Here is a 16,685-nt window from a genome sequence, read left to right on the forward strand (position 1 = left end):
GGGAGAGGGGAGAGAGACTCAAAAGGAATCTTGGAAAGATGACTCAATTGGCTATTGAATCCCCCAACGGCCGACACCCCCTGAAATCCCCAAAACTCTGGGTGGACTTGAAAATGATCCCACTTATGGGCTCACCACACCTCAGTAAGTGGGTGAGGACAAGGTGCAGAAAAAGGATTGACGGCATCAGGGTATCCGTCCCGGGATCCAAATGCAGTTACCCCTGCCCCCAGTGAAGGTAATACTTGCTACTAGTGTGGGTGGCTAAATCAGAGTGAATCTGATATAAGCGTCACTAGCACCATTGATTACACAAGAGCACACACACACACACACGCACACACGTACACATACACACCATACGTGCATAGTACAGTACACGAACGATATTGGATGTACCTTTGATCATCCCCTCATCAAGAGTCGTGGGGCAAGAATAGCGTACAAAAGATGTACTTCCATTTGATTACGCCACATGTTACATTTCCTTTCCCGAACCACACATCATGTGGATTTCCTAGAGAGGTGGCCCCATCGGTTACATGACACAACCGAGTAGTATAATTAGATTACCGGTATATGCACATGTAGGGATTAGGGAATACACTTATGAAGCTTTGTGTACCAGCTGTCCACTTGAAGTGATGCAAACACCACACCGAGGCAGAAAATATACTTCAGAATGGATCCGAAGCAAATCTCAAATGATGATGCAATCCCACAACCTCCATAAAGCACTTTTTCGTTACGATCCTGCACAATGCGATATCAGTCATTCGATCTGGGATATACAGTAGCTAGTACCTCCTCGGCTATAAAACACAGATTTGTACGGCCCATTGAGGTACTTCACTATGGATGAACTGAACGTAGCACTGTACTTATAGTACCGTGCAAAGTCAAAAGACAAACCTCACCTTGGGTGCACCGACACCAGTGTTGGTATCATTCTCAACTTCTTCATAGCTGCATCAAAAGAAGAGAGAAAGCCAGATCAGCACAAAAAAAAGCAACAGCAACAAAACAAACGGACAAACATGGAAATCTACATGGCCAAAAATGACATACACAGACACGACAACTGTGTGCTTTGCTACCCACAGTGAAACTTCAGTATACCGTGCCCGGATACAACATACTTTCTCCTTGCATCTCAGAATTATAAAGTACATTCTGAGGACTGCGTATTCTTTTCTAGTCATTGGACCTTGAATATAGAGTGCCTCGGCTATATAAAAGTACAGATTTTATGTCCCATACGGAGAGAGAACTAAATATACTGAAGTTCCACTGCACCTCAACAATGAGGGATTTACCATGCAAACTGGTACCCGGTGGTACTTGACAATCGGGGAAAGGCGGCAGATTCAACATCGCTACCTTTCACCGACGGACCAAAATATTACAAGTATTGAATTTGTGATTGTGGTAATATTTTATCGATCACGGATGTTCGGTAAATTCATCAATTTCAAACATTTTCAAATATATCACCACAATCACAAATTCACAATTATACATGTGATGCTAGTCGGCCACATGCCTCTACAAAAGAGAGGCTGCATTCGCATCGCTGTTAAACCACACGGACGGAAACCAAGTAGGGATTATATCTGCAAGACACCGCCACCACCGCCGACAGCAGCTCATGATCATCTCACCCGTTGCCAATGTCTCCGGGCAAGCTGCTGAGGCTGTCGTCGTCACCGTCGTTGCTATGCACCGCCGCACCGGCTATGGCTTGCTGCCGCTCCGTGTGAATGTCCAGGATGTGGTCGTGCAAGATCTGCTCCAGCTTACTGCGCTGCACACTGCCCAGTAAGATCATAGAGGCTGGGTGGACGACATACACAGCAAGACAGGCACAGCACAGGTTAAACGTTATATACTAAACTGTTGAAGTCGATGGCAAACAGCTGGCACAAAGCAAACAAAATAGTGGTATACGGCGGTGGGTCTACACTGCGCCTACCGTATTTATACTCCGGAAGATACGGTATATGTATAACATTGTGCCATTTCCCATACACACACCCGGCTACAGTAGCTAGGAATGTGTATGGGGAGTGGGAATGGCAGGGCAAACACAGGACCTTCCGAGTCAGAAATCAAACAAGGAGGACACGTCATAGGCACCACAACCGAGTGAACTGGACGTACGGTAATCTGCATTCCATACTAGAAGTGCAAGGGCATCAGTTAGCATTCATACAGAACAAAGTTGCAGACATGAATGCATCTGACGGCTAGAGCCACAGACTGCAATAATTTCCAAAAATTAAGTCGAGTTCCTTACCCTGACTGTCCACAAGTGGGTAGGAGCGGAACGTCGATTTCTTCAGCAATCGCCTTAGCTGAGCGTAGGTTGAGCGTTGCGAGATGAAATAGAGTTCAGTGCGCATCATGTCACCCGCCGTGATGTTATAGGGCCGATTGCCTTTCAAGTCGGGTAAATACGGTAGTTTCTTGATGAGTATGATACTGTCATAGATAGACGGCTGTAAGTACTGTACTATGCCATTGGCTAGAAGAACAGCCACCTGGTGGAGGGACACAGATATCAAGACAAACACTGCGCTGCTCAGCCATGCAAGTCATGCAAGTCATGGAGCACATGCACACACGCATACACACACGTATACACATACACACACACACACCAATCCCTACCAAGAATCCTCCAACAAGAGAAAACTAGACACACACAACCTAGTATGTGCATTGGGACCAGCTGCACAGTTGGACAAAAATTCCTGACTCAGGCTGTCCCCAAAGACACACCTATCAAACGCGACTTACCATGACAGGTAAAATATGAGTAATTTGACCTGCACAAAGAAGCACACAAAGACCTCAGTCACGTAAATCTCCACTATCACAGGGCAGTCAAAGTGCAAGATGAGTTGGGAGTACTACCTACATGCACTAGAATGCTGTGACAAAGTAATACAGGAACACCATACTAGTAACAGTAAGTCATGCCATTCCCTTCAGTGCAACACAGCGGATTGGTATCCACACAACACAGACACACCATGACAAAACATGACACAGACAGACAGACAGACAGATAGACAACAGAGAAATGCAATCACACACACACACACACACACACACACACACACACACACACACACACACACACACACACACACACACACACACACACACACACACACACACACACACACACACACACACACACACACACACACACACACACACACACACACACACACACACACACACACACACACACACACACACACACACACACACACACACACACACACACACACACACACACACACACACACACACACACACACACACACACACACACACACACACACACACACACACACACACACACACACACACACACACACACACACACACACACACACACACACACACACACACACACATCATCCACAGAAAGAAGGCCGGCAACCTGCTGGGCAAGTAAATCATCACGACTAACCTGTCAGCTCAAACACAATAACAGACGTGGAGATGGTATGTGTCACAGCACCTGCCATTGCAGCAGCCCCTAAACACAACAACAACACCAACATTTACATCAATGACGTCAACACAAATCAGCAACCTTCTCAGTCCAGTAAAATAAAAGACAGAGGAGAGAGAGAGAGTGAGAATGAGTGAAAGAGTGAGCGCACGCAAGAGAGATAGAGATAGAGATAGATAGATAGAGAGAGAGAGAGAGAGAGAGAGAGAGAGAGAGAGAGAGAGAGAGAGAGAGAGAGAGAAGAAGGAAACATACCTACTACTGCATATCCTCCAGGTAAGATTTGTAAATGGATAATGCCCTCAGGATACCAGACGGCCATTGCTTCTCCGACTAGTCGACCAAAGGCAGCACCTACACACACGCATGTATACACAGACACACACACCACACACACACACACACACACACCAGAAGAGGTATGCAATTCTACACAACATTCCACAATAGGTGCACGCATACGCATGCAGGCGTAGGGTGTGTCAGCAGACAAGCTACAAACAATACATCAAAAGAAAAAGGAACACGCCTCATAGAGCGCTTCATGCTTGGTGAAACTCGTGAACCATCATTTCCACTACTGGACCATTGTGAACCTGTCCTCCCAAAAAAGTGTCAGCCATTGTGAGAAAGAGTGGAAGATCGCCGTGGTTGGCTACCACCCGACTTCTCATAAATATTGGCAGTCATACGACGAGCCAGGCGATGTTGAATAAATAAATAAATAAAATGAATAGATAGAAGATCAACACAGTGCACTGTCAGTCAGTCTTACCGATAATGAATACAGGAAAGAAGATACCAGCTGGGATAGGCAGTGTGACCGATATGGCAGTCATGATGAACTGAGCAATGGCAGCCACACAATACAGCAACACAGGATGATCACAGGATGATCACAGATAGAGACAGACAGACGGACAACAGTAGAAGTTAGCTGAATCACACAACAGAAGAACGACTTGATAGTTGATACTGACAACTATTTTAAAACGTTTCGACCATATTGGTATTCTTCAGAATGAGGCAGATAAGGGGGGGGGGGGGCAGGGTATTATAGGGCCAAATAGATAGATGGACAGACAGGCAGCCAGACGGACGGATAGACAAACAGACTGAGACAGACGGACAAGCATCCACCAACACCATGTGCAATGCGGAACAGTGCTTGCATAAGACCAGTTGCCACGCCAGTTGTCACATCAGATTGGGAGAAAGCAAGGACTCAAGACATCTGCGGGAACACCAGCTGCATGCTGAAGACTGGCGCCTAGAACTGAAACTAGCAGCTTCCGAGCTTACGTTGAACACAATGAAGATGATGAGGGAGACAAATATGTTGGTGCTGCCAAAGCTTTCCACGATCAGGTCAGCCGTGTCTCGATGATCAGCGAACGACTCCGGATCATTCACCGCCGTCACCCATGTAATGTTGGAGAAGAACAAACCCAAGATATCCTTGTACGTGTTCTGCAGGGCACGGAAAAGACAACCACCGAAGGTGACAACAAATCAAGCGACCGTAAGAACAGGCCACCGGCAAGCCAGGCATAAATGTGTGCATGTGCACTTGTGCAGTGCATCGTGGGCTGGTGGTGATCACTGAGCATACACACACGCACGCACGCGCGCGTGCACACACACAGACACACAAACACACACAAACACACACAGACAAACACACAGACACACACACACACACACACACACACACCGATGAAAAGAAAACTAGTGCGCACATGCAATCCGTATCCTTACGTACGCAAACAACTTCGTATGTTCGCAAGTTTTCATCTAGGCCATTCATATGCACAATCTGCTTGCATAATATCAACTATCCACCATAATATCAACTATCCACCATACCTTCTGGATTAACAAAAATATGCACTTAGTGGGCGCTATAATTTCATACACAGCCTTGGCACACAAAAACACAAAATTTCAAAGAGCTGCATGAAATACTGTAATTTCACAAATTTTCGGTGTACTTTTATTTTCGGTACATTCGGTGCGTCTGTTTCACACCTAAAATTTCAATGCACCGAACAAACACTAACACACATAATCCAATAGGGAACTGCTTCTTTGTACCGAAAATTTCTGTTCACCTAACCTAGCCTGTTGCCCTCATACCGAAAATATTGAGCACCGAAAATTTCTGAAATTAGAGTAGTCTTGATTTGTCTATAAGGTACCATCAGCATGCTATTCCATTACAGACTATAGTATGGCAGAACAGCACATTATGTGGCATACTAGAGAGGTTAAGATACGCGTTTTTTCCCCGACGTGACACGCAATTTCACGTCAAATTTGGCGTAAAACTCCAAATTCCGACGTGAGCTGCAGGTCACTGGCGTAGTTTTCCACGTGTGAGCCAAATAACGTGACCTGAACTTTCGCGTCACGTCAGAAACAACGTGCATCTTAACCTCTCTAATGTGTACCGAGAACATACGTCATGGTACATACATGTGTGCGTTAAGCCTGTCCCATACATACCTTGCCACCCTGATACTTGCCAAGACCACCAGGAAACATGAATGTCATGGCAACAATGGTCCACAGCACAGGGAAGACAAACCGACTGCCGGGGGTGCAAAGAGAACACAAGAGAGAGAGAGAGAGAGAGAGAGAGAGAGAGAGAGAGAGAGAGAGAGAGAGAGAGAGAGAGAGAGAGAGAGAGAGAGAGAGAGAGAGAGAGAGAGAGAGAGAGAGAGAGAGAGAGAGAGAGAGAGAGACAGAGCAGTCAACAAGCATAGCATAGCACACGGCAGAGAAATACGGCACCATGCACAGCGTTGTCTCTTGACATGGAACGTTAGAAGAATGCAGCATTGATTCTGCTGCTGGGCTGCACACCACACCATCCAGCCACCATCTTGCCCCGTGTGTTACCACTTCATCCAGGCCCTATTACAGGACACACAATGCTCAGCCCTGGTCAATACGTTTCCAGTTCCACCATTCTGTTCACCTGCGGCCAGTCGTTTTCAGATCAATGTCGCAACACAAGCAGGATAAAGCAGCAGCAGCACAGCTCATCACCGTATATAATGTTGATCGTTTAGGGTTGGTTCACATATCGCCGGTATGCGGTGGGACTGGGGCGGGGGTGGGGGGCTCTCCCGGGAGATTGCGGTTATGTGAGCCCGTAGAATGCGTAACAGAAACACAGCAACTACTGGCACTCACTTGTAGTCGAGAATGCGGCCAACGTCGGTGTGGCGATAGCTTCGTCGAAGGTCAACAATACGCCGATGAAACCAGATGAATAGGCCGCCACCAAGTCCACATATCACTCTGGGCATAAGAAGCATGCACACACGCACGCGATGTGACACACATACACACACACACACACACACACACACACACACACACACACACACACACACACACACACACACTCACACACACACACACACACACCTTCAAGTTACCGATCGGGAATGCACCAGCAAACATGCCCAAATACAATAAGGGAATAAAAACACGAACAGGAAGCGACGCCCGCGCCCCGGGCCAAAAAGCCCCAGGCGCCACAAGGTTATGGCAAACCAAAAGATGTTGACTTACCCGATAAAAGCAAAGGCAAGCATCTCTTGCAGGTCAAATGAGAAGTCCACGCGGAAATGGGTAGTGAACAGTGTGGTAATCGTAGCTGTGCAACATCACAACATCACAACAACAAAAGCAAAGGTTCGGTCCACAGTCAATTCTGCCAGTACAGTATAGTGTTGGGACAGGGGTGATACAAGAGACTGCTTGTTGTGCTCGACAACTCCTATCCCGTGCATCACCATACATAATTATACGAGTGATACATCAGTATGCGGTCATACCAAATTTCCGGAATTCCCCTTTAAAAAAAATTGTGTTGGAAACTGAGTACTAGTACCAGTCAGAAAATTAGGATTGTGCACAGCAAGAGTATGAGCATGGCATTCAATGACTGTTGTAGTTGGAAGGATAGAGAGAAGGTAAAGCATAATTACAGTCAACTTCGCTTATAACGACATTCGGCGGGGCATAAAAAGTGTCCTTATTCGCGAAGTGTCGTTATACCCGAAGTCTCATTATATGTATTACAGTTGGAAGGGACTTTGCTCTGGGCATGGAAATGCTGTCGTTATTCGCGAATTGTCGTTATATCCGCAGTCGTTATTAGCGAAGTTGACTGTATACCCTCGAGACACTGCGAGCATTTAAGAATCAATGGAGCACATGCACAGGGGTTTGCATTGCACTAAAGTGAGCACAACAGAAAGGTGGAATAAACAACTGGAATGCCATTGGCACGGGCATTGCGCAATAGCATGTAAGAGGATCACTTGCCAATGACAAGACATTCTCCGTTACATATCAGTAGTAGTGCCAGTGTGTCAGTCTGAACCGCCATCAGACATTGCAGTCCTACCTTCATCGTCAATCCAGATAGCAAGCAGACGGAACACAAATGCGCTGCATACGGCCGCAAAGAAGCCACGCCAATAGTTACGCACGGCAAAGTATGTTGATGTTACCTCGATACTGAACAGCACACCTGCCAATCAACAAGCACAGCACAACAAACACAACTACTTTGTTATCCAGCACTGAAACACTGACATGTACAGTTGTGGCAAGTGACATCCGACACTTGCCATAGGGGACAGCGCCTCAAATGGACATCAATGATGTAATGCACTGCACCTAATTTGTACTATAGAGCCGTATGCATCCCAAACAGGTCGAAAGGTCACAGCTTAGATACACACAGTTCACAAACATGGTACACATAAGGAGTATTGGTATCCAATTCCCATTCATTTTGCCAGCACCTTTTGAACCTTGACTGTGATGAGTACGAATTCTGTCATCAGACAGATAAAGTTGCATGCAACACATGTACTGTACGTATGCAGGGCTGCAGAGGCTGCAGGATGCACGGTGCAGTCCCTTATGCCAAGTGTCGGATTTCACTTGCCACAACTGTACAATGGAAAATTTAATGCACGTCAGTCTACCATGTTCGCATGGACTAAGAATTCAATGCCGTGCCGATATGACTCAGCCGAGAGACTGTCCAGTTAAAACATACAGGCACACATAGACACACACAGAGGCACACACACACACATATATCACACACACACACACACACACACACACACACACACACACACGCACGCCACACACACGCGCAGCTTTATTCTTGCAAACATTCTTGCAAACACAAACTACGGTATAAGTAGAAATCTTGGTTTAAACCACATATAGCAGACGGGATGAAGGTCCGCGGCCATTCCCGAACAAAACAAACAAGTGAAGGGCACATTTGTGGCATGTGAAGGACAATTTCAATCTTCTACAGTTCATCACTTAGCCAGGATCAAGATCGCCTTTCAAATAGGATCCAATTGAAAACATGATGCGTTCTGTTCTTCGGCAATGCACTCACCCCCGATCGGCGCAGCAAAGTTAGATGAAACTCCGACAGCACAAGCAGCGGCCAGCAGCTCAGATGTTCGGCTCTCATTCTGCATCATGAACAACAGCCAAAGCGGAAATCCATAAGTGGCCAGTCACATTGAGGGAACAATCCTCAGATTATAAACCAGGAATAATTTGTTCTACTTTTCATCACGGCCACACTGGATACGCACAATTAAAAAAATCTCACCCACACAAGCTAGTTTTTTTGTCACCATTCGCTTCTGGCAGTCTGTCAGCCCCGCTCCTGGGCCAGAGCTGCATCAGCACAGCCTCTAGAGTATCGCTCCACTTCATAACGCAATAAAAAAAACAAGGAAACTCAAAGAAATCCAGTGGAAGCCGCGGATGATTATAATCTTCGGCGGAAAAGCGAGGCCTCGAGCTGATTTTCACCGAGTGGATTAAATCTCTCAAATCTCCCGCTCAGCGGCAAATATCCATAGTAACCACGGATTTTTTTCAAAATTTCCCTCAGTGTGACCGGCCCCTAAGCCCATTGCGCAACGACGTAATTTGTACCATGAACACCCCACACAGCCACCTGGGCATGGCCGTCTGGGGTGCTGAACAGTGCACTGCTGATCCCAGTGTACTCACATGCATTACTCATACAATCCATATTTGGCAATGGGCAATGGGCTTATTGCAAGAGGTGTGCTAGGACTTTTTTTCAGTGCTTATCAACATGCCTGCTGCACTTTAGCCTTTAGGTGGAGATAGCCAAGTTAGAGTATGAGAACAAACACATTAACAAGTTACAGTATGAGAACAAACACAGTAATATTGCTCTTCAAAAGTAGAACTGTTGACAGTGTCTACATCAGACTAAAGAGAAACACATACAAGTGCTAAAGTGGTGATCCACTGGTAAACAAAGCTGGTATTGAGAGACTGAGAGAGGGGGGGGGGAGGGAGGGAGGAAGGGAGGGAGGGAGGGAGGGAGGGAGGGAGGGAGGGAGGGAGAGAGAGAGAGAGAGAGAGAGAGAGAGAGAGAGAGAGAGAGAGAGAGAGAGAGAGAGAGAGAGAGAGAGAGAGAGAGAGAGAGAGAGAGAGAGAGAGAGAGAGAGAGAGAAACTGACCATGTAAGAGCTGTTGATGTTGGTTAGGAGCTTGGACATGCTGTGCCCAAGAATACTAGCAAGATGCACGAACGGACCCTAAAAAATACACAAATAACAGGAAAAACAAATAACGTTACACGGTCACAGAAAATGTCTCACAGCACACTCCAACAAGCAAAACATGACCATGTTCACTTTTCCTTGTACAGTACAGTACAGTACAGTACAGTACTGACTGGAGTCTACACATCAACTGCTGCCAGCAGATAAATCATCCCATATACTGTACGTGTACAAAGCCAATACCCACGTCTTTTAAAATGTATACGCTCCGCCCCAGTGCATAGACGCAAAGCCCTTTTTGCGGCGAGGAACACAGATATTTTGTGTGTGTGTACGGTGTACAAACAAATGGTGTATCCCACTGTCCCCAGGACTACTCAATGCCAACAGCCACAGCTTTACTTGCTGGCATAGCAGAGAGGAGAAGACCGGCTGCACCTCTAAATCTGTCATGAATACAGGCGTGGAAAAGGAAGCGTCTGGTACCATATGTCAAGACTCCTCCCCTGTATTGAAGGTTTGGATGGTGTAGGAGGGATTTTTGGGGACCTTCGGGGTGGGCACCAGGAAATGGTATGGTTATAGCACGATCCTTTACCTTGATTGACCTTGGGGTACTACACGTGAGAGGTTGGTTTGTATGTGTGTGTGTGGGGGGGGGGGGGGGGGGGGGGGGGGGCACGTGATGGTTTATCGAGTTCGTTGCCGAGGTTCTATAATGAGAACGGAATGACGTGTAGGGTTCATTTAAATTTGTACTGGGTGGGAATCACTTTAATTTATTTTTTCTCTTTGACCTAGGTATTTCGATCTCTCCTGAATACCAGATTTGACAGAGTTGCCATCAAAACTCTTCATACAGTTATGTGTGATATGGAGGATTTTCGAATATTGCTAGAGTATAAGAGAGCGCAACAAGATTCTACTGGCAAGCGATTGCAAGGTGGACAAGGTCGGCAGTACGAGTGTGACTGCTGTCGTGTGGATGCAGATAAAGAAATGGAAGAAGTGGCACCGAAGTGCACTCATCAGGATCAAGTGATATGCGAAGGTTCCTATGTTTGCACTGCGTGTGGACTTGCCCTGAGCGCAGTGTACCTGCCCGAAGTCAATGTTGGAGAACGCGGCATGGCACCCAAATCGTACGCCTCTCATGAACGCTTGCAGGCCATGGACAAGCAGTTGGTCCACAGGTCTGTAGCTAGCTGTGGAGGCATGTGCTACTGCAGTGGGTACCTCCATATGCCCACTGAAACCCATGGCCAGCAAGAGCAATGAATACGCAGCACCTCCGTATGCCCACTGAAACCCATGGCCAGCAAGAGCAATGAATACGCAGCACAGGCAGACAAGCAGCACACCGTTCACAGAGTGTGGAATTCCAGTCAATAGCACCCCCCCCCCCTCTTGTGGAATTCTAGTCTAGAGCACTCCACTCCCCCCCCCCCCAGTGAAGCAGAGCTACCATTCACCATGCCAGCAAGGAGTCATGTCATGGTGTACGACTGTAAAATTAATGTACTCTACACTAGCTAACCAACCACTCACCTCTTTTCCAATGGGCAAGCCACTGCCGACTGATGCAATGAGACCCACCTGCACGTACGCAAGACAGAGAACAAAATCAACACAATACTACCACAGTGTACATGTACTGTACAACCAGTTCAGTATCGGGCAAGCCGTCCACGACAATGAGCTGGAGCATGAAATACCAGCTACTCTCATAATTAAGGTATTAGGAAAGGTGCACCATCAGGGTTTGCTGCAACTCACTACAGCATACGAGTTGACAAGGGAGACATTACAGTTCACTCTCTTCTAACTCTCAGAAACAGATACCAGTACACTTATGGCAGAATGTAGCATGGTCGGCTATGCGAGAGTCGGTATTTTGAGTAGGCATACATTGGCCAGGAGACAGGTTCAACGGCCAAGGGGTGGTGGTGGTGGCGGCGGCGACGGAACGCAAAGCAAGCGCTGACTGCCTAACGTTAAAGACGACATTGTCACAACATGGAGAGCGAGAAAGCGTTGGCTGGCGTGTGTGTGCTTACCTCCATTTTCACCAACCAATCAGGGCGCGACAGTGGATCTTTCTTATCAACTACATGAACTACTGCTACTGCAAAGTACCGTATTTCCTCGATTAATGGACCATGCTCGAATAATAGACCATGCTCAAATAGTAGACCCTCCTGGAGGCCTCACGGAAAAATAGTAGACCATGTCCGAATAAGAGACCTGGTCTCTTATTTGAGTTCACCGCTTTGCGCATGCGCACTAAGAAAGCACGTGGTGGATCAAAAAAAGACGCGATTTTAGGTTGCGCAACTACAATTTTTGTAGTGGCTAGTGCTTTCTTTCATTATTTGAGCACGGTCAACTATATTTTCATCGGCACATCGCTGGAAACGATGGATTTTTAAGACGCCATAATATAGAACTTCTATATTATGACGTGTTAAAAATCCACCATTTCCAGCGATGTGCCGATAAAAATATAGTGGACCATGCTCAAATAATGGACCATGCCCAAATAAGAGACCAGGGGTCCAACCCTCTTCAAAAAACAAAAGACCAGGTCTATTAATCGAGGAAATACGGTAAAAGTAAAGTAAAGTTAGCTGGATTCGCAGCCGCATCACCTGACGTGTTGAGGAACACATCAAGCGTTGACGCTGACACTCGCATCGGCGGGCCACCACTTCGCCCATACATGTATATCCTCAGTGCCGAATGCAGACCTCACAAGTGAGTCAGGGGAGAGGGGATGAGTCTCTTAAAAAAACGGACGTACTATCACCAAATAACCAATTTAATTAGTAATAGAATACTAGCATGCAATATTGGCAATATTGGCAAATGCATACGCGCCCAGCTTACCGACTTGGCAACAAGCGTTCGCAAGGAAAGATAGTTTGGCAAACTGACACCTCGCAGCACCGTCTTCATCTCCGGAATACCAGATCCTGTCATCAGAGCAACATAGAAGAAACCTTAGTACCTCTAATAGAATGCAACAAGCACTCCCATGGGTGGGAACAGAAACATCAGGGGCCAACGGACCTATTGTTGCCGGATTGGCACTGGCACTGAACTCAGAACACAGATACAGGTGGAATCCTGATAATTTGAATATGGCTTAATTCGAACATACCGCTTAATTAGAAGTTTTTCCAGGACCGATTTCTATCAATAAGATTCCCACAAAAAATTCTGATAATTCGAACCTCGAACTGGACATATTCGGTTAATTAGAAGTCCCACAGATTCCACTTACATAGAAAATGTGTGGGATTTGTGCTGATAATTCGAAGTTAGCAAAGTGTAATTTAAAGTTCACTGAACACTGTACTGGTCAGTTCAGTTTGCATGAGCAGGCTGTGCCAGTCAGTTCAGTGTCCGTAAAATTTGTGTCTATTAAAGGTCCATAGCGCAACTCTGCGTGACCATGAGAGCATTTTGACATACATATTGAGTTGTGGGTTCATGTTTGGATAATTAGAATGTCCGGATAATTAGAAGTTTTTTCCTGGCATTTCGAGGTTCGAATTATCAGGATTTCACCTGTACAGTAAAACTCCAGTATAACATACATCCAAGGACCATAAAATCAGTACTCTACATGTATAGTCAATGCCATAAAATCAGTACTTTTCAATGCACTATATCCGAGGTCAAACGACTGGAACAGAATTGGCAATGCCCTGACTCTAATGGACATTCGAAGAAAAGAAGATACGATGCGGTGGAGTTTGAAAGTTCCGAAGAAACATCTGTCATATCCAGGGTACTATGTAGATTGTACTACGATAGCCCATACACTACAATAGCCCATACACTACAATAGCCCATACACTACAATAGCCTATACACTACAAAGTAGAAACACGTGCTCACATGAACACGCACAGGCACGCGCGCTCACACACACACACACACACACACACAAGCACATCAAACAGCAGCACCCACTACAGCGGAAGGGGCCTCACCGACGGCATGCGGGGACACGATGTGCGTAAATCCCACCGAGAACATGATGAGAATACATGGATAGATGATCCAAATGATGTACTGAATGCCAACTAGCTGTGTTAACTCAGAGTATAGCCAGAAGTGCACTGGGCAGTGACAAACAAGCAAAAACAACACAAATGGAATGTAAATACAGTACATGTACAAGTGAAACAAACAGCACAAGGCATGTAGCTACTAGAGTGTGAAAGTGTTACCCCCCCCCCCAACACACACTCATGCATGCACGTACACCACACTCATTAATGCATGCAGATGCACACACACACACACACACGTACACACACGCGTGCAGACACCCACATACACACACAGACACCCACACGCGCACACACACCTGTCCTGTCCTGTAGAGCCACTGCCACAGGGGTCACATGGGCCCCGGAGGGGCATCACACACGCACACACGCACACACACACACACACACACACACACACACACACACACACACACACACACACACGCACACACACACACACACACACACACATACACGCACACACACACACACATGCACACGCGCACACACGCACACACACGCACACACACACACACACACACACACACACGTACACACATGTTTACCCTAGGCAACGTTGTGAATACATACCTCTCAGGCATTGCTGAATGGTGTAGTCGACAAAGAAACTGAGCAGCGCCATAGAAATTCCCAAGATAAGAAGAAAAATCCAATCCTCGCCAATGTGATCCTTGACAAAATGCTTTACAGATCTCCAGCCTGCAGATACACAATCAATAAGAGTATGATAAAGACACACTCATGATTTTACTTCATTTTTCTTCAAGTATGTCAGTGAGGAAAGTGGACAAAAAAGCAGGAGAAAAGAAACTGTAGAAAGTAAGGTGATGGCACCTCAGTTGCTATTCAATACAGAGATGGCATACATGCTTCAAGGCTACACTGGACTGCAGTATTTGTTCGGCAGCTTTTCCGTCTCGGATTGTACGCAAATCCCTGCAATCTCAAGGCGCCTGCTGGGCGCAATCAAGACTTCAGCACCTGCACCAAGTGGAGACATCTGGTACGCATTTCTGCACTGGCAGATCACAGCTGCATGAGATCACCCACATCCTCCGCGTCCATAGCAATATGCTTATTCACTCATCAGCATGCCAATACCAGCAACAAGAAAAAGAACAGTAAAATAACCACTGCAGCACGTTTCAAAGTACACACATGCAGACTTTATTTAATCAATTTGTATCGAGATGAAGTGTGTGTTGCTCCCCACGTGGTAGCTCGTGCATTTCCTGTCGACTTGATGTGATACTTGACTGACTCGCGGCTCAAAGTTCACCAAAAGGTTTTTATTCTCAACACCACTGAAAATGATGCTAATCTGACCGTGTGGGCTTTGAAATGCACTGTGTGTCATGCATACACTTACAGCCATCCCGGGACCAGCGACGGGAACTTTCGTGTTTGAGTTCTGGGCGTTCTGACTTGAGTTTTTGACCAAAGTTGTACCCGAAGCTACTCAACTGATTACGTTCATACGTACCCATCATCTGCGAAAGCAAAAGCAACAGCATTAACACAGAATGGTACTTGTACATAGTATTGCAAAGATAATACCAACAGTCATCACAGGCAGGGGAGATGGAGAGGGAGAGAGAGGGAGAGAGAGAGAGAGAGAGAGAGAGAGAGAGAGAGAGAGAGAGAGAGAGAGAGAGAGAGAGAGAGAGAGAGAGAGAGAGAGAGAGAGAGAGAGAGAGAGAGAGAGCCTCAGAATGACCCTGGTAACCCAATGCAATCTCAACTTTCACCACTATGGTGAGTACATACTCCCAGTGTGCAACTCCCACATACAGTGCTGTCCCGACAGAATTTCAAGCTGCCGTTATTTTCATGATGCAATTCTCATCGCGGGTAAGATTTCCAACGTTTGTATCTAGGTGTCACTGTGCCAAGTGTGTCAGACCCACGGGAACCGGTCTGGTTGGACAGGTCATCGCTGGACAAACCTCTTGGCCACCAACGTGTGTTTACTGCTCAGGAGGTCATGCTTAGTCACCATACCATACACAAACAATGAATTCAAAAAGGAGTACTCTAATTTCAGAAGTTTTAGGTGCTCAATATTTTCGGTATGAGGGCAAAAGGCCAGGTTAGGTGAACAGAAAATGTAGGCACAGAGAAGCAGTCCCCTATTGGATTATGTGTGTTAGTGTTTGCCCGGTGTATCGAAATTTTAGGTATGGAACAGATGCACCGAAAGTACCGAAAATAAAAGTTCTAGTAACACCGAAAATTTGTGAAATTACAGTATCCTACTAGCAGACCAATCAAACATTGCTTCTGGCGGTCCTGCGCGTTACAAGTTTGTACAGGGCCAATGGCGTTGTGTCCACCACTGGTGTACCACACGTTTGAAGATGTGTGCACATCACACATTGCATCACTAGAAAAATAGCGTCAACTTGAAATCCCGTCATGAAAGCACTGATAGTGGAGTTGCATATTCTGTGGGAGGGGTGTTGTGTTGCT

General features: G+C 46.3%; 1 protein-coding gene across 1 annotated transcript in view; it reads right to left on the reverse strand.

Annotated features, from left to right (window-relative positions):
• Positions 1-16,685, reverse strand: part of LOC135817680 (chloride channel protein 2-like) — a 28,023-nt gene that overhangs the window by 10,128 nt on the left and 1,210 nt on the right. Inside the window, exons 2-20 of the mRNA XM_065330910.1 lie at positions 15,586-15,706; positions 14,787-14,915; positions 14,133-14,261; positions 13,021-13,106; positions 11,683-11,730; positions 10,090-10,167; positions 8,976-9,054; positions 7,953-8,078; positions 7,112-7,196; positions 6,728-6,835; positions 6,035-6,119; positions 4,832-4,999; positions 4,305-4,374; positions 3,785-3,883; positions 3,485-3,553; positions 2,800-2,828; positions 2,297-2,540; positions 1,662-1,833; positions 918-966 (exon numbers count right to left, since the gene is read on the reverse strand). Of these exons, the coding sequence (XP_065186982.1) occupies positions 918-966; positions 1,662-1,833; positions 2,297-2,540; positions 2,800-2,828; positions 3,485-3,553; positions 3,785-3,883; positions 4,305-4,374; positions 4,832-4,999; positions 6,035-6,119; positions 6,728-6,835; positions 7,112-7,196; positions 7,953-8,078; positions 8,976-9,054; positions 10,090-10,167; positions 11,683-11,730; positions 13,021-13,106; positions 14,133-14,261; positions 14,787-14,915; positions 15,586-15,706 (1,974 nt within the window). The remainder of the gene's footprint in view (positions 1-917; positions 967-1,661; positions 1,834-2,296; positions 2,541-2,799; positions 2,829-3,484; positions 3,554-3,784; positions 3,884-4,304; positions 4,375-4,831; positions 5,000-6,034; positions 6,120-6,727; positions 6,836-7,111; positions 7,197-7,952; positions 8,079-8,975; positions 9,055-10,089; positions 10,168-11,682; positions 11,731-13,020; positions 13,107-14,132; positions 14,262-14,786; positions 14,916-15,585; positions 15,707-16,685) is intronic.

This window comes from Sycon ciliatum, chromosome 5, assembly GCF_964019385.1.
Source record: "Sycon ciliatum chromosome 5, ocSycCili1.1, whole genome shotgun sequence".
Taxonomy (NCBI): domain Eukaryota; kingdom Metazoa; phylum Porifera; class Calcarea; order Leucosolenida; family Sycettidae; genus Sycon; species Sycon ciliatum.